This window comes from Balaenoptera borealis (genome assembly GCF_965194805.1).
Source record: "Balaenoptera borealis genome assembly, chromosome: 20".
In the NCBI taxonomy this organism is placed as follows: domain Eukaryota; kingdom Metazoa; phylum Chordata; class Mammalia; order Artiodactyla; family Balaenopteridae; genus Balaenoptera; species Balaenoptera borealis.
The window spans coordinates 45,608,443-45,627,049 of NC_138879.1; the positions used below are offsets into that span (position 1 = coordinate 45,608,443).

An 18,607-nucleotide genomic window follows, 5' to 3' on the forward strand; every position below is an offset into this window, starting at 1 on the left:
TAGGGGGGAGTGGAGGGGTTGCAGGCTCAGGGAGAGCACGTGCAGCAGGTGGGTCTGAGAGCGCCTTAAGGGGGCAGGGCCAGCCTGGGAGGAGGAGGAGGAAGGGAGGACATCACTGCAGGGAAATTACTAATGAAGTGAAGGCAGAGAAGTAGACATGAAGTTAGCATTTTTTCCTAGTTCCCATAAACACCCTTTTGACCCCTATCTTCCAGCTCCTGACCCTGCTTTTTAGCCAGCAACAGTGGCAACAGCAATAACAACAATTACCATTCACAGAGCACCTACAATGTGTCAAGCCTTGTACTATTTACAGATATTATTTCATCCTCACCAGAATTCTGTAAGGTGGGTGGTAAAATCCCCTTAAGTAAACAGAGGCTGGGAGAGGCTAAGGTCACACAGGTGTTAAGTAGCAGAGCCTGGCCTTGCTGGAGGCAAAGGCAGCTCCCTCCCTCCTAACCTCATGGGGGTGTCACCTGCAGACAGATTTCTAGACATCTTTATTCCTGGGTCCCACGTCCGCCAGGTTTAGCAGGGAGGTGGTTTTTGGCCACACTGGGCTTTTTTCAAGATGTTGAGCCATCTTTCCCCCCAGAAGCCCGTAAAGCTGAGAAAACTGGGAGCTGAGACCTCTGTCCCCCTCTGATCTGGGCAAGGCATGGGCCGCTCAAAGCTGGCCTGGTGGCAGGGGTTGCCATGAGAGCATGGAATGGAGTAGGCCTGATTACTTGGGGCTCTTATCCAGAAGGTACTCTATTCTCACAATGGCTGTCTATGCAGCGCTGGTCCCTTGGGTTTCAAGCACCCACTTGCAGGCCTGCCACAGTGGCCAGATGTAATTTGTCACTTGTTTGAGGGCCAGGCCTGACAGGGGCCAGACAGGGCTGGGTGTTAGACAAGGGGGGTGATGACGTCTTGATGTAATTTGCAGGCATCTGAAGGGCTCAGGAGACAGATTGAAATGTCAGCTCTGCTCACGAGGGCTGTCTCCCCACACCCCTAGCCAGTGACAAGAGGGGAGCTGGGGATCAGGCCGGGGAAGACAGAAGCAGAGGGAGCCAAGAACAATTCCCAGAGGACTCTGGGCTGTCTAATATTGCCCAGCTGCCAGCAGACCAGGGGTCAGTTCAAGGAAGGAAATATGGCTGCTTTGAGGGGGCTGACTCCTTCCTGGATGGGAGGTGGGGAGGATTCAGGTTGCCCTCTGCCAACCCCAGACCATCAGCCTTGACTGGCCTGTCTGTCCCCATGGAAGCTGCCAGTCAGTCTGCAGGACATGCTCTAATGGTGCAACTCATAGACAGGATGGTGCCACAAGTCTTTGCACACAATCATCTTAGTACAACCCTGCACAGGCCATGAGCTCAGGGATGACTTGTGTGTAAGCCCCTCCCCCAGTACCTGAGTCCCACTCCCGGAAGCTGGACCACGGCCCCTGCTCCACTGCACTCTCCTGATCACCAGCACCTGTGTGTGTACTCTGACATAAACCCACTGCATGCACACAACTCCCTCAAACACATGACCTGGCACACATGCCCACACATACATGTGCTCCCTCACTCCAACAGTAGTAGAATCACAATTCTTCCCATGAGATCCTTTACAGTTTTCAAAGCTCTTTCACACCCATTATCCTCTCAGATCTCACAAAACCTCAATAAGGGAGGGCAGGGCAGGCTGTGTTTACCTCCAGTCTATAGAGAAGGGAACCTCGTAATCAGAGAAGTTGAGAGCTCCTCTTTGGGTCACGCTGTAAATCCAAGGCAAAGCCAGGACTCCAGGCCAGGACTCCTGATTCCTGGTCCAGTGCTTTGTCTTCATGCAAGCATCCCAGGCCTCTCCCCCGAAACTGGGAGAATTCCAGATCGGGTTCCTAGAGGAGCAGGCGGGGCTGGGCTGAGAAAAGGGGTTGGGGATGGAGTTCTCCAACTGTTCCCAACTGAACTCTCTTTCTGGAACAGGCCAATCTTCTGGGCCAGGGGAAGAACAGGGACTCTTGAGTCCTGGGATCAACTCCCAGCTCCATCATCGACTAGTTGATAGGTCCTTGGGCAAGTCACATGACATCTCTGAACCCCAGTTTCATCTGTGAAATGAGATAATCACACCTACCTCATGGGGTTATAAGGGTTAAGTTAGATCCCGCCTGTACGGGGCTCAGCACAGAGTGGGCGCAGCATGAGCAGTCCTCTTTCCCTTTTTTGGAGAGACCTGGGCCCCACCCAGGCTGTGGACCCACCTCACCTCAGGTCTGCCAGGGCTCTGCCTGGGAGGCACTGTACCTGGGAGCCACCCTCTCCCTAGCCCAGATTCTGAGCTGCTAGGAAGCAGGAAACAGGGTCAAAGGCCTGAGATGCCACTGTCCATTCTGAGCTCTGAGGGAGCTTCCCACCCAGAAAAAGAGCCATACTCAGAGGGACTGGCTGGGAGGAGCCTTTTGCATCATCTGGTTCAACCTCCTTTAACAGAAAGGGAAACAGGCCCAGAGAAGGCGAGGGGCTTAGCCCAGTGACTGAGAGATGGGCTGCAGGACCAGGATTGGAACCCCACTTTCAGTTTCTGTGCTCTATGTGACAGCTTCTATGCTATTGTCTTAACTGATGCTTGTCTACAAACACTTATGGGGTAGGGTCTGCTTTAGGGAGGGGAAGAGGGGCCTAAATCCATGGGGCTAGACCTGTTTGCTCCCTTGTGACCCCCCCTCAGATAAGCCTTCCAGGAGCCAAGAAAGAGGAGGTTGCTGAGAAATCTCACCCCTCCTGACCCACCACCCTACTCCTGCGTCCATATCAGGCCTGGCCCTGACCTGACCTAGAAGGGTAGGGTGTTCCGGTTATCAAACTGGCAGCTGGCCTGGCATGGGAGAGCAGTGTTCCAATGGGGCCATCTGGGGCACTAGGGCAGGGACTGTGAGCAGCTGTGTCCAGGCTCCAGATGGTACAGAGAGCAGCCAAGCCAAGATGGGGCTGGCAATGGGAAGGCTCTTGGAATGCCAAGCACAGTGAGAGACATGAGCCAGGCCCAGAAAGGCCTGGAGCTCTCAGGGGAGCTGGCTGCCTGGAGAGGAACTGGGACCCTCATGGGCCATGGGGCTCATGCCCACCCATCCTGAAGGGTCTTCTCTGGATCTCTCTGAAAAGAGCCTAGCCCAGTGCCCAATCCCCAGCTGAAATAGGCAAGCCTCTTCCCATCATAGAGGGCTGGCCCTGGCCTTCTTCCTACAGGCAGCCCAGACCCTCAGCCTCAGAAGGCACAGATAGCTGCAGCATCCTGATGGGGGGGGGGGGTGCAGGGATGAAGCAGGTTATGAGGGGCTGTGGTCTAAGCCATGGAGACATGGGCTGTTAGGGATTCTGGAACCCCTGAGGCTGTTCCTCACAAAGAGGGAATTGAGAGGGTCTCGCCCAGGGGCCCAGCCTTTAGTCAGAGCTGTGGTCACATGGCAGGGGTTCAGCATGGTGTCAGGCTGACCTGCACAGGAGTGTGATTTGTGGGTCTTTAAGATGTTCCGGACTTCTCTGGTGGTCCATTGGTTAAGACTCCGCACTTCCAATGCAGGGGACTCAGGCTTGATCCCTGGTTGGGGAACTAGGATCCCACATGCCGCGTGGTGTGGCCAAAACAGAAAACAAAAAAAGTTCCTCTCCTCCCATGGTTCCTCCAGTCCCCCTTGTCTGGATTCCATCCCTTCCGCCTACCCTGAGCCATCCCTGTGAATTCACGGAAGGGCAGGCAGGGGCTTACCCATGATGGGAAGAAGCCACAAGCTTTCCCCAAGCCTGAAGGAGCAGTGGGCAGCCTCCTGGGCGTTCCAGCTGTCTCATCTGTCTTGCCCCCAGTGCACAGCATGGCCTGGCCCAGCTGCCAGCCCTGGGCAGGAGGGCACTGCACTCAGGTCTAGCCTCTGGCAGGAGTGCAATCCAGAAGCCATTAAGCCCACTTCCTGCTCCTAGGCAATAAAGTCACCTGTTCAAAACTGCCTGGGCAGCCTTCAAGGGCCAGTCTGCCTTACCTGCTGCTTTCCAGCCGAGGCTTGGCTGCTGGCCTCTCATCCTTCAGGCTTCAGAGCAGGTATCATCACCTCCGGGGAGCCTTCTCTGACCCCCCCTGGCCCCCCGATGGTGGAGTGTGCCCTATCCTGGAATTCCTACGGTCCTCTGTGCCTCCCACTCTTATCCCCAACAGCACTGCACATTCTGTGGTCATCTTTTTTTTTTTTTGGTCATCATTTATGATTTCTGTCTCCCTCACTAACTGTGAAGATCCATGTCTCCGGCGCCCAGTACAGAGCCTGGCACATAGTAATTGCTCAATCTGTACTTGTGGAACAAATTCACTCATCAAAAAGCATTAGTTAGGGCTTCCTTGGTGGCGCAGTGGTTAAGAATCCGCCTGCCAATGCAGGGGACACAGGTTCGAGCCCTGGTCTGGGAGGATCCCACATGCTGCGGAGCAACTAAGCCCGTGCGCCACAACTACTGAGCCTGAGCTCTGGAGCCCGTGAGCCACAATTACTGAAGCCCGCGCACCACAACTACTGAAGCCTGCGCACCTAGAGCCTATGCTCCACAATAAGAGAAGCCACAATGAGAAGCCCGCGCACTGCAACAAAGAGTAGTCCCCGCTCGCCGCAACTAGAGAAAGCCCACATGCAGCAACAAAGACCCAATGCAGCCAAACATAAATAAATAAATTAATTAATTAAAAAAACAAAACATTAGTTAATGATTAACGGAGTGACCTTGGGCAATTCCCTTTCCTTCATGGCCTCAGTTTTTCAACTACCCATTGGGTATTGGTCTGCAGTGTCATTAATTCTTTAGGTCCCCAAGTGGCCTGTGTGGTGTGGCCAGGAGGCTTAGATAGGAGCAGAGGTTGCTGGAACCGGCCATGGAAGAACCTTAAATCCTGCTTCAGTCCTGGATGATTCTGTCCCTCCCCACCCAGCCCTCCCTGCCATGGCCTCAGGTGCTCTCAGGCCATCAGGGCCGACAGGGTCCCCAAGGACTCTGCCCAGTGGTGGTACGGTAGAGGGCGGGGCCAGCATCTGCCTGCTACGTTTCCTGACAGCAATCCAGGGCTATGGCAGGTCTTCCTCGCAAGGTTGCCTGGTAACAGCTTTTGAATTTGATGAAAAAAATGTGGCAGAACCAGACAACAGACACGGGGCTTCCGGGGGCTTATGTGAGGTGGGGGCGGGTATCCAGGGTGGGGCTTGTGCCTGGGCCAGGGCCAGGGCAGGCAGAGGCAGCATCTTGCCTCATTGTGGAGAGAACCAGGACTGGGCCCGGCCTGGCCTAATGGGCGTCAGTGGGGATGGTAGGCTTGGGGGACAGGTAGAACCAGGCCAGGCCTGCAGAGGGGCAGCCAGCCTGGCATGTGCCCCCTCCCACCCCCTTCCCCACACCTGCAGCTGGTGCCTTCCACCTGGTGAGCCACAGCCAGTGCCACCACTCATTAGGTGATGATTTTACATTAATTACCTTAATTAAGCGGCACTGAGTGCTAATGGCTTGGGGGGAGGGGGGTGGCTGTTCCTAATTACCCTCCCAGTCAGACCAGAGCGAGGGGCACAGGGCTTGACAGAACAGGAGCGAACAGTTACAGAAAGAAGGGGAGGGGCCCACCAGTGCTGGGAGAATGTCCCCCTCCGCAGGGCCTGGCTCAGAGACCTGGACCTGACATCCCCAGAGGGCAGGGCTGAGGGTGCTGCCCCAGGACAGATGAGCTAGCTCTAGGCCCAGATCCAGGGGCTGTGGGATGCGTGCAGAGCAGGCCGGGAAGGGGGGATAGGCAGAGCTGTTCTCTTCCCGGGACTCCTCCTCTGCCCCTTCCCTGTGCTCCTCAGTCACCGCCCTGATTCCCTCAACCGGGTTGAATGCCTCTCCTCTCCACCTGCATTCAGTCTCCAGAGTCACATTAAATGTCACCTCATTCCTTCCTACCTCCATTCATTTGTCCATTCATTCAGTCAGCCCATGGAGAACCCAGTCTGGGCCGTGTACACAAAGGCACCCCTCAAGGAGCTTACAGTCTAGCTGGGGAGGTGACAGCTATAAACAGACCCATAGGAGACAGCGTGATGAGCGAGGATGGGGGATGCCCCAGGCTTTGGGGATCAGGAGAGAATTCCCAGAAAAAGTGATGCCAGGGTTGAGTCCTAGGGGAGGCGATAGGAGGATGACTCTTCCATGCAAAGGGACCAGTAGGTGAAATTGGGGCTTGTGGGGAAAGTGCGCTTGACCCATTCCCTTAGCTGAAAGCTGTTTAGTGCAAAGCAGGAGTAGAGAACAAGGGAAGAAGTGGCTAGAGACGGGCCCAGAGGCGCTGGCCTTGATTTAGAGGCCCTTGGGGGAGACGTGGGAGGTAGGATTGATTTCATTTGAGAAAAATGACTGCAGTATGGGTGGAGGATGGTAATGGGGGCAAGCGTGAGTGGAGTGACCAGTGAGGCATGTGCTACAGCATCAGGGGAGGGATGACAGAGGCTGAACCACGTGGGGGTTGGGATAGAGGGGGAGAAGCAGGTAGATCTGAGTCTGGGGGAGTGTCATGGTGATAGAACTTGGGCATCAGGGAGATGGTGGAACAGGGAGAGGGAAGGGCCAAGGTGCCTCTGGTCACACAGCTCCAGGGATGCCATCTACAATGCACCGTGGTGGCCCTGCTCTAGGTTTCTGGCTGGTTGGGGTCAGCCTCTGAGGACAGGAGTGGGGTGGCAAGCAGGTTTGGGGGAACAAAAAGGAAGAGTTGGGTTTGGGGCCTGTGGAGGTGGTGGAGCCTGTGGAACAGCCACGAGGACCTGCAGGTTCAGGTTTGGGGATTAAGAGGGAGGCTTAATGCCAAGGGAGGGATGAGATAGGAAGGTAGGGGGCATGGGGCTGGGTGCTAGGTCTGGCTCTCCCAGCAGCTGGTCACCTTTGATGCTGCGGCCATGTCTGTCTTCCCACCTCTGCATCCCAGGAGCCAGCACAGGGCCTGGCCCAGAGGAGCTACTCAGGGAGTATTTGCTGAAGGGAAAGAGTAAGTGAATACATGAGCAAGTGAATATATGAGTGAGTGAGGCTCCACGGCTCTCACAGGTCCAACAAGGCCGCCCTGAGTTCTTTCGACTCAGACGCATGGATTCAGACACTCACCCAATCCCGTGCCCATGGAGGCTAGAGCCCCTCCTCAGGCTCTCCTGAGCTCCTGATTAAACCCTTGGGGGAAGAGGACAGGCACACATGCTTCTCCAGCAGCCCCTCTCAGCCCAGGCACTGCTGCGCGGGAGCAGGAGCCTCTTCACTCCCTGAGGCGCAGGGCAGAATCCAACCATGTTTTAGGCCCACTGCCCAGCCCTGGCCCTAGGTCCCTGTCCAACTGATGACCCTGCACATCTCTACCCATCCCCCCCACCCCCATGGCCAGCACCTTTCCGGAAAGATAACACACTAGCCCCAGTTCTGCCCCTGCCGAATCCAGGTCACTCACCTTGATTTCCACACCGTAGCCAGGATAGACGGAGATGTAGTAGAAACAGTCCAGGCCGACATCAAGGGGTGAGCTGGGGGCCGTGGGGGAGTCCAGAGCGCCCTCTGGGCCTGAGAAATTCCAGCTACAAGGGCCTGGGAGGCAGGAGGAGACATAAGGCTAAACCCAGCTCTGGCAAAGTGGATCCAACTATGGCTGACCTGTGTGTGTTTGTGCGTGCGTGCGCGTGTGTGGTGAAGCTCACCCCTTGGGAGGTCTATTACCCTGTTAAAAGCAGGGGACCACTTTCTCTTGAGCACCTACTGTGTGCAATCTTATCTCAGTTCTTGCAGTGGCTCAGTGAGGTAGGTCTTCTTATTGCCATTTTACAGATGAGGCTCAGGGAGGTGAGATAAAATTTCTAAGCTCTGCTGTAGTTGCTTCCAATCAGGATTTGAACCTGGGTCTGTCTGGTTCCCAAGGGCAAGGCAGGCCAGCACAGTGAAAGAGAGGGAGGAATTCAGGGGCCCCTCAGCTCCCCCATTCCCATCTCTAGATCTGCAAGCCATCAAGTAGCTGACCTGGTGGCTGGACTGTGGTGATGGTGGTGGTGATGATGGTGCTGGTGGTGGTGGTCTCCTCATCGTCCCCTGAAGCCGTAGAGGTGGTGATGGTCCCCTCAATCCCAAGCCCTGTGGTCTGCGACATGACCTCTTGAGCCCAGGGCCTGCCTATGTCTCCAGGACCTTCTCGGGTTGGAGTCCATGCCCTGCTAGGGGGTGTAGTATTGGGCCTCTCTGCTGGGCCTGGGGTGGGCATTGCCATACTGGGCCCTGGAGGTAGAGGAGCTGTGATGTGAAGTGCAGGGGGCTCTGACTCCAGGCTCCAGGGTCCTTCCCTGGACTGGGGCTGAGTAGGCGCTGCCACCATGGCTGGAGTGGGGCTGGTGAAGACGGGGCGGCTGTCCTGCTTAGCCAGACGGGGAAGGGGACTCGGGGTGTATGGTGTAGGTGGGTCAGGCCGGAAGGGCTGTGCTGGCCTCAGCTCTGCCTCCCCCTCCTCCAACCCCTCTTGTAGGAATTCCTCGAGCAGGGGGTGGTGGTTAAGCAGCTTCAGGGTAGGGGCCGTTGTGACGAAGTGGATGCCTCGTTCTGGCTGCTCAGGTGTGGGGTTCACTGTCAGCTCCCCATCCGTCTCCTCCATGCCTGGGGCCTGCTCTTCCCCCACTGTAGGGGCCTCCGAGGAAAGTCCTGAAATAGTAACAGATGATCAGAGGTTCTCCTCCTGCCCCGCAGTGAGCAGCATCACACCTAGTCCAGGCAGTAGGAGATCCACCTCTCTTTTGACATAGAGCCTTGGGGAGTGTCCTCATGGTTGAAAATCATGGAGCTATAGAATTTTAGAGCTGGAAGTGAGATGATATCACATACTTTAAGGATGGCACATGAGATATCCCTTCTCCTCCAACACCAGAGGTGGACATTACTAATCTATCATTGCACTATTTCCTGGCTGTTCTCAGATTCGGCCTCAGAATCCTTCTCAACACAGAATTGTAGGTAGCCATGCCTGATACCTCAGACCAACATGATGAACAAATATTTCTCATCCCTAATGTAGCTCAAAGGCCTTATTTTACCAATGACGAAACAAGGTCAAAGAAAGGAAATGACTGCTCAAAGTCAACGACCAGTCAATTGAAGACCGGAGATGACACCCTTAGCAAGAGTGCCATCCCCCACCAGTGTGACTTTTCTGCCTGAGATTACAGGGCATTGCATTCAAGTTCACTTTCTGTTCTCAATGAACCTGGTCATTAGTCTCAGGAAATGCTTCATATATTTGGGATTTTATTTTAGATTCCCTCACGGACACATGATGACATTTTTGTTGGGGTCCCATTATGCCCTATTTCTCTCACTTTTCAGAAAATCATTTCTTTTGTCTCTCTCTCTCTCTTTTTTGTCCTTCTACAAAAGCTAAACTCTGGAGTAAGGCAGATGTAAACTCTGGAGTAAGGCAGATGTAGCTTCAAATCCATCACCATGGGACTGTGTGACCTTGGGCAAATAACAAACTCTCTGAACCTTATTTTTCTCATCTGTAAAATGGGGTTTCTTTTATAGGATTAACTGAGATAGTATTACTTCCCTTTCCCATTTGCTGTGTCTCTCTGAATTCTCTTTATCTTTCTTTTGACACAAGCCAGGGGCCATCTAGGGCAGGATCTAAAGTAGGGTCATCTGCATGCTACAAGCCCCTCCCCCCCAGTCCATGGTAGACATTATTAACCAATTTTGGTTATTTCTTGCTGAGGCCACATGGGGCTTCAGAATCTTTCTTAACACAGTTATCCAGGCAGCCACTACCAACTGATTAGATAGGCTATGGAAGAAGAAACTTATTTGCTGTTACTGGTCTGAGGTTGCTATGCTATTGATTGTATTGACTTATTTAACCACATAGCTGAAGAGATGATGCATATTCTGCCTGTGGCCCACTAGGCTCCCCAGATCCTTGACTGCCAGAAAAAGGTCAATGGATGCTGGCTCCAGATTCACTTCACATAGAATTTTGCCAGTTTGGAGAAGGCTGGGAAGATATTCTGATTTTTAACAGCTCTCAAAATGGCTGCACGAAGATTTGAAGGGAAACAACCAGGGTGAGATAACAGAGTTTGCAAGGAGAAGGTTGGTTCCTCTGCACGTCCGATGATGGGGCTGTCATTCCACAGGCTCACACCTACCCCATGGATTGGCAGGCGTGAGGAAGCGGCAGATGGCCTACATTCTGTTCAGGAGACCATGGTAGCTCTGATGTGTCAGACAGTTGGGAGGAGGGAGGAAATTGGGGTGAGGGAGGTGGGTGCAGGTCAGAGGGTTCTCCATTGCTCTGGGTCAGAGGGGCCTTGGGGCCCCAAAGCCCTGAGGAACGAGGCCCAACCCCTATCTCCTGAGATGCTCACTAAAGGAGTCCATCTGTGCCTTGGCATTCTGTACCAGACACTGACAACACAGTGTCCAAACTAGATGCCCAGCCAGACCCATACACCCTGGAGCAGATGGTCTGGCAGTGTCCTGTGTGTTTCATCTGAGTCAGTGGTGGAGGGTCCAGGGAGTGCCTCTGACATGCCAGGACGGGGCTATTCTCTTTGCCCAGCCTCCAGATGTCACATGGTCTTTGCCAGGTTACCAGAGAGTGATCATAGCATATGACAAGGAAGAAGAGCCTTTCTCATCACATAGACTGGAGCCTTAGGGTTCCAGTGTCCCCTTCCAGGGTTGCCCAAGAAGAGATGTAGCAGAGGCTCCCAGGGGAGACACCTGTGGAAGTCTTCACTGGGAGAGGGAGTGCCTCTGTCTCAGGAAGGGACCATAGCGGGCACAGCTCCTCCCGCTGGCTGCCAGGTGGGTGCTGGGCAATGGAGCAGAGCTAATGGGCACCTCCCGTCACTGTTGATTGCACTGATTGTGTTATCTGGGGGGACTGAGCACTTGGCTAAGTGGGATCGAGATAGCATATCAAACGAGCAAATTGATTCTACAATCAGCTGCCACGTGGTCCCAGAGGGTGCTACCCACTATCAGAGAGGGTAAGATAATCTCTGGGAGACAAGCCATTTCCAGGGAAAGGGCATCTCCAGACACCCTGGTTAATTCTGATGGAATCCTGAGGCCCTGTGAGCCCCCTCCCCAGGTTCCTGGGGTTCTCTCTGCCTGGGCTGACTGAGTCCAAAGGTGTAGAGACTGATAAACGGGGAGTGTGATGCAGGGGAAGCAGCAGGAGGTGTCAGGGACCCAAACGCCCAGTCTCATCAGGCACCTTAATGCGTGCCAGACACTGAGTTGGGCCGTTCCCGGATCTTGGATTATTTAATTGACACTACGAGTCTGTGAGGTGGGACTCTTATTCCCACATTACAGAAAAAGAACCTGAAGCCTAGAGAGGTAAGGTGAGGACTTGTCCAGTCACACAAAGGTGGAGCTGGGATTTGAACCTATGTTGATCTGGTTCACAAAGCCCTAGTCTTTCCAGGACACTAGCTTGCCTCACAGGAGGAGGGGATTGGGGCTACCCAGCAGGGAGTCCTCTAGCCAGCTGAGGAAACTAAGGCCCAGAGAGAGGAATGGACTTGTCCAAGGTCTTATGCACGTTAGAAGTAGAGCTGAGGCCAGAGTTTCTGGCATCTGGGACCTGAGCTGAGACTGAGCTGAGCTGGGCCCTCTGGAAGCCTTCTGGTTGGGACCCAGGGAGCCCCCATTCTGTGTCCAAAGCACACCTGAGTCTCAGACTCAAACCAGAAGCCAAGGACACTGCTCCGCAGGGTGGGCACGCCAAGTCACACATACACTGGGGTGTAAATGTCAGCTCTGCCGCTTAAAAGTCAAGTGAGCCTGGGCAAGTCACCTCTGTGTCCTTCGTGTCCTCAGCTGTAAAACGGGCATTTTGGAGAGGTTTTGTGAGAATCTTTTTGTTCTAAATAGCAGGGTTTTTTGTTTGTTTGTTGTTTTGTTTTTTTTGGTGGCGGGGAATACAGAGGGAAAGGCCACACTCCGATGGGGGCAGCCCCCTGCCAGGGCAACACTGAGCAGGCCTTTAGGGTTGGGAGAAGTTGGCCCGGGTGAGGCCTCTCCTTTCTGGGCGACCATGTCCCCTGTTGTGTGGCAGTGTGTGTGACCTCGAGCATGTCAGCGTCCTCAGCTGTACAACGAGGATAATACTGCATTGCGCCGCGCAAAGGGCAGCGCCTCCGAGGCTGGCATGTATGTGGGGGACAGTGGCCCACAGCAAAACAGTCCCCCAGGATCCCCACCTGCCCGGTGCCGGGACGCAGGAATGCACACCCTGGGCTGCTGCTCCCTCCTCCCCTCCCGCGGGGCCGGGGGCTGCGTCCTCCAGGTGGGCTGGGACTGGGAAACACCCCTCCGCTCCCACACCACCCGGTCGCCGTTCCCACCGCGGAGCTTCCCGGCAGCCCCCAGCCCTGGTGGGCCCCGCCGCCGCCTCCTGGGCCCTCCCCCCGCATTAGCTCTTAAGCTATGCAAATAGACATCGGAGGGAGCCCTGTTTAAAGTATTTAGACGAAATGAAAAAAGGCTTTCATCGGCACTAATGAGCCATTCAGGATGCCTCCCCGGTGGATTCTCTCCCGCTCCGCCTCCCGGCCCGCGCCGCCCCCCTGTGGCCCCTCTTGGGATTGGAAGCCCCCTCCCCTTAGCCCCCGCCGGGGCCTCCCAGGGAAAGCCGCCTGCCCTGCCCGCTCCTCCCCTGGGCCCAGCTGGGTGAGGGTGGAGACAGGGGGCCGCGTGCTCCACCTGCACAGACTGGGATCTAGATGGGGCGCGGTGCTAGCTTCTGTTTAGGGAAAGCCATAACGACTGGGGACTCTTCTTCATAGCATCCAGCTGGGTAGGTGTTCTGTCCCTGCCTGATAGATGGGGAAACTGAGGCTCAGTGAGGCCCAGGACGTTGCCAAGGGTCACTGCCCCTGTGGGCTGAGGAGTTGGAATTGGTCTGTGTGGAGACAATGGCGGAGGGTGGTGGTCCCTGCCTGGGGCAAATGCTGCACCTGGCAACACACTCCAGATGCCGCCTCAGGCCCAGGTGGGCTGCCTGCTTAGTGCTATTGTGTCTGCAGATCTTTCTGCTCCAGACAGAAAGAAAAACCTCAGGTTCCAATCCCCAATCTATGTCTCAGTAGCGGTGTGATTGGACAGGGGGGGACTGCCCACTCGAGCCTTTGCTTCTCCATCTGTGGAGTGGGGACCTCCTGGGTTTGGTGAGGGCCATCTAGAGACAGGCCTATCCTCTCAATGGCCAGCCCCACCCCATCCTCTGCAAGGGCGGGCGGACCTGCTGGCCTTAGCGGCTGGCACAGGAAGGGGACCCCACAGTTCTCAGAAAGGTCAGGCTTGATCCCCAACTTGTGGCAGCACCAGCTTTCAGCTGAGGGGAGCATGACTGCAGGCGGGTACAGGGGGAACCTGGGGGATACAGTGGGCAGGGAGCTACCCCTCAGGGTTCTGGAGGTTAAGCTGGCCCAGCATAGGGAGAATGAGTATTTAATGGGATCTATTTATTATCCCACAAAAGCTAGTGAGTTTTTTCTGGAGGTTCTCTGGCCCCTTTCAAGTTTTAATAGGGGATTAGTGAGGGCCTGGCCCCTGTGGACCCCCTTTATCCCAGAGCCCGAGGGAGGGAAGAGAGGCCCCTGGAGTAAGAGAACCTGGGCCCCCCAGAGCCAGAGCCTGGTCTCCACAGCGACGGTTCCACTGGGCCCAGGCCTACCTCCTGAACTGAGGGTCCCCAGCTGGAGGCTGGCAGGGCCACATAGGGCCCCTGAGGCCTGATTCCATGTTCTACTACTGAAATAATTACCCCACAGTATCCCTGTGTCTGAGGTAGGTTTGCTGCTGTCAACTACTTTTATTAACAGAAAAGGCAATATAAGCCCTATACAACAGATGGGGAAACAGAGGCCTAGAGTGGGGGTGTGGCTTCTTCAAGATCACCCAAAAGGCATGGCAGAGGCAGAATGGACACGTTCTGCCTCCTGTGGTTTGCAGCCAGGCAGCTACCATTACTCAGTGCTCGTGTGCTAACCATGCACTCAGCAGTTTCACATGTAATCAGTTATCTTCCCAAGAGACAGAGACACTGAGGCCCAGAATGGTTAAGTAAGTTGCGCAAGGTTGCACAGCCAATGTGTGGCAAGCCTGGGACTAGAACCCAGAGCTCAGCAGCTCCATAGCTCCGCTCAGTCTACTGCTCCCGCTGGCCCTCAGCTGTAACTCTTGACTATCTCCCCACCAGCCTGGCCGTCACTATCCTAGGGCACTCCTGCTGGGAGCCCTGCAGCTTGGGGTGATGGGGAAGGAAGTCCTGGCGGTGTCTTGGAGGGCCAGTGGTTAGGGTGGGCGGTGGTTTGAGTGCGGCAGATACACTCAAAGGGAACTTCTCTACCAGAACAGGTGCCTTCCCCCTTCTGCCCTATTGCTTACTACTTTGTCTCTTTAAACTTTCCCCATCCTACCAGATCCAGCTCCAATCCCCACTTGGGATTGAGGGAGCCATCCCTGCCTGGCCCAGTGGGTGACAATAGCTCTCTTCTCTGATCTCCTGGGGGCATTTCTTGGTAGGCCCTCAGCACACGTACAGCTTTGTCCATGGCCAAGGATCTAGCACAAGGCATCTCTCTTCCTGCATCTCGGCCCACAAATGCTGACCCCTGGTGCCAGGTACATTGAAGGTGGGCTCAGGGGACACAGTCTCCAAGCCAGGATTCTGCCTGTCTGCACACTTGGAAGGCTCCCTGCTCCCCAAAGTGCTTGGCCCTTGGCCAGGAGGAGTGGGCAGGGGAGGGCAGGGGCGGGCAGAGGTGTGTCCTGCAGGGAGAAGATGGGCAGCCAACCCTTGGCAGTGCCCCAGCACAGCCCCAACTGGCAACTGATGAAGAGTGTCTATTGGCACAAGCTGGTGGGCCCTGCAACCCCAGACTATCCTCTCTTCCCCTGCCACTGACCATCCCCCATCTCACCCTCTTACTACCCTCTGGAGTACAGATACAAATGGGGGCACCTCCTCTTGGCTGGGACCCAGGCAAGGAAGTGGCTGGTCCCCAGAATCTGAGCTCTTGTAGCCTCTGCGTGCATCTCATCCCTCCCTCATTTACACAGGAAGAAACAGAATCCAGAGAGGTTTCCCAGGTCACACAGTAAACTTGGGGCAGGGCCAGAACTCAAGATTTTGGGGCTCAAAGAGTATCTGGCCCAACTGTTCTGAAGAGTAAACCCTCCAATACTTTTGGGGCTGTCTGCCATCTGTGGGCATGCCTCCAGCAACAGAGAGCACGCTGCTTCCTGAGCTGCCAGGAACAGCTACCTCCTCCATTGTACTAGGTTGGGGGTGGGTGGGTAACCCTGGGCTTCGGCATCTCCAGCATTGGGGTCTTCTTGCCGATGGAGGGAGTATGGGGGTATAGCAGGCAACACCCAGGAGTCAGCCCACCTATCCTGGTCCTGCCCCTAACAGGCTAGGTCCCTCTGCACAAATCACTTCCCCATCCCGAACCTTCATTTCCCCATCAGTAAAATGGAAAAAGTATCTAAGGTCCCTGCCAGCTCTCACATTCCAGGATCTGGTGAGCCACAAAGGGCTCTGTGAATAAAAATACTGAACGCCACTGTTTACTGAGAATTTACCATACACCTAGCACCATTCTAAGGTGCTTTACCAGAATTAACTCATTTATCCCCCCACAATAACTCTGAGATATGAACTTTCATAGATGAAGAAATTGAGACCCAGGGAAGGGCAGTTCCCAAGTTACCAGTTTGGATGTGTCAGACTCAAACGCAGAGGCCATGCAGCCCTAGAGCAGTGAGGTCTCATAGAACTTTTTGTGATGATGGAAATGTTTTATGTCTGCATGTCCGTCATGGTAGTCAGTAGCCACACATGGCTAGTGAGCCCTTGAAATGTGGCTGGTGAGACCAAGACATCGAATTTTAAATTTGATTTCACGTTCATGAATTTACATTTAAATCACCACATGTAGCTGGTGGCTACCATGATGGAAAGCGCAGCTCCAAAACCTGACCTCTAGACCCAGAAGCATTCACCGCTCAGAAGGGAAGAGCCTAGAGTGGGAGGGGGTCCTGGAGGAGATTAAGATGGGCTGACAGGGGACTTCCCTGGTGGCGCAGTGGTTAAGAATCCGCCTGCCAATGCAGGGGACACGGGTTCGAGCCCTGGTCTGGGAAGATACCACATGCCGCGGAACAACTAAGCCTGTGCGCCACAACTACTGAATCTGCGCTCTAGAGCCTGTGAGCCACAACTACTGAGCCCATGTGCCACAACTACTGAAGCCCACGCGCTCTAGGGCCCGTGCTCCGCAACAAAGAGAAACCACTGCAATGAGAAGCCCGCGCACTGCAACAAAGCATAGCCCCCGCTCGCCACAACTAGAGAAAGCCCGTGCGCAGCAGTGAAGACCTGACACAGCCAAAAATAAGTAAATAAATAAATAAATAAATAAATTTATTAAAAAAAAAAAAGATGGGCTAACAGTGTCTACTCCCTTCCTTTGGGCCTGGGAAAACTGGGGCCTGGGGTTGGGCAGGGAGAGGTGACAAGGAGCCCTGGGACTTCTTTAGGTTTTTCATAAAGGCCTCTGGAGAGCTGGGCCTGTCAGCCACTCACTCCTCAGGGAGGATTGGTGCCACCCACCCACGATGTTTTCTTCCCAACCTGGGCCGAGCACTGATGTTCGGAGGGGTGGGGTGTTCAATGGGCAGTTTGGGGAGCACTGATGTTCGGAGGGGTGGGGTGTTCAATGGGCAGTTTGGGGAGCTCCGGCAGAGCCAGTATAGGAGGACTTTATGCATGGAGGGCAGCCAGGAATGCTTGGCCTCTGGCGATTTGGCCCAGGATGGGGCCAGGGTGTGTGAACGCTCCATGACAATGCCTGCTGTGCTCGGCTCACCTGCCCCTACCTCCCTGCCCAGTCAGGCACACAGGGGCAGGGAGCCTGGCCTGGCCACCACCCCAGGGCTCCTGGGCAGCCCCAGAGTAGCTGCCTGGTCTTGGGACCAGGGGAGGGCCTCACATTTACTGAGCACCCTCCATGGGTCAGGCAGGACTTCCTAGGGAGCTGTCTTCCACCCAGAGCAGCGCCTTTTATGCCTGGAATCAATATTTTACACTTTGTATGTGAAGGAACTGAGGCTGAGAGGCAAAGTGAATCATCCTAGTTCATACAGGAGGAAAGTGGCAGATAAGGGGTTTGAACTGGGTTTGCCTGTTCCACAGCCTGGGCTCAAGTTTCTACTGCAGAGTTGCTGCTTCATGTGAGCATGTGTGGGTCTGTGAATACGTGGGCCCGTGTGTATACATGAGTGTGTGCATGTGCCTGCATGTGTGTTTGTGTGTGTGTGTGTGTGTGTGTGTGTGTGTAGTTCCAAACACACAAGGGCCAGAAGTCATTACCCTTTGTTCTCAACCATGGACGCTACACCCTGGAACCTGGATTCACGGTCCTCAAGCCTGGAAAGGCCCAACCTCCCAGAAGGGATGCACTTCTCCCCAAGATGGCTGCTGTGCTCCCTCCTTTTCACCCTGCGCCCTTCTTGGACCCTGACTTGACCCTTCCCAGATCCATGTGGCCTGGACAGCCCCTCAGGCTCTGGGTGTGTGGGGAGAGAGGGGACAGGGCTCTGGGCCGCTGCCCTCTTCTCCCCACTGCCCCTTCCCTCCTGTGAGGCTGTGGCCACGGGCCCAGGGTAGAGGGAGCGCCCAGCTAACTGCCACGTTCTCCGCTTTCCAATTTAAAATCTAATATGGTCTCGCCACTGCAGAGCTGGGGGCTGGAGAGGTGATTAATGAGGCCTCTGCTACAGCATCGCCTGCTGTGCTCTACACCTGCCCCTGTGGCCCTGAGTTCCCCGCTCCTGCCTGCCTGCTGGCCCTGGGACCCCTAGCCCTGCCTGCCCACAGTTCCTGGGGCTGGACAGGTGGCACAGGAGCTGGGGGCCTGGAGTGGGGCGTTGGGAGAGAGAAAGGGGCTGGCCTTGGACGTGGGGGCAGCAGGACTGACGCCCACCCATGGGGCAGGCTGGAAGGAGAGGGAGGAACAACCTGGGCCCTCTTTGGCCTTACCTCCCTCACCAGCTGGCAGGGCAGGGGACTGTGCTCTGTTGACTTGCCACTTTCCTTCTGAATGTCACTGGACCCCATACACTTCATCTCCAGTACCTGAAGTCCCTGTGTGTGTGTAGGTAGCCTCATCCAGGTATACTCCCTCCCCTGTCTTCCTGACACTTTGAACTCCATTCTGTCTCTCCAGCTTCTATGGGGGAGATGCAGGAGGTCCTGCCTTACTTCCAAATGGCCTGCGGAAGAATCACTGGAGGCCTGGGATCTGCCTTTAGAGGTTTGGAGGGGGCAGGGGGAGGGTAGCCTGGGACCTTCTCCTAGCCCCAGGCAGGTGGCTTGGGGCCTAAGCTGCCCCAGGGCAAGGGCCCTGCACCTGTGGACAATCCCAGACTCCCCTTGTTTCTATGGCCTGTGGGACTGAGGGGAAAGGGCCTTACCAGCCCAGCACCCCAGCCTGTGAGGCTCCGGAGGCTCAGCTTGTCCTCCCACTTGC

At 55.2% G+C, this 18,607-nt stretch overlaps 1 protein-coding gene across 5 annotated transcripts in view; it reads right to left on the minus strand.

The window, feature by feature from the left end:
* Window positions 1-18,607, minus strand: part of SEZ6 (seizure related 6 homolog) — a 98,064-nt gene that overhangs the window by 16,126 nt on the left and 63,331 nt on the right. For all 5 annotated transcript variants that reach the window (XM_082372696.1, XM_082372695.1, XM_082372698.1 and 2 more), the window contains 2 exons: window positions 8,040-8,708; window positions 7,480-7,613 (listed from right to left, as the gene is read on the minus strand). In XM_082372696.1, coding sequence (XP_082228822.1) covers window positions 7,480-7,613; window positions 8,040-8,708 — 803 coding nt within the window. The remainder of the gene's footprint in view (window positions 1-7,479; window positions 7,614-8,039; window positions 8,709-18,607) is intronic.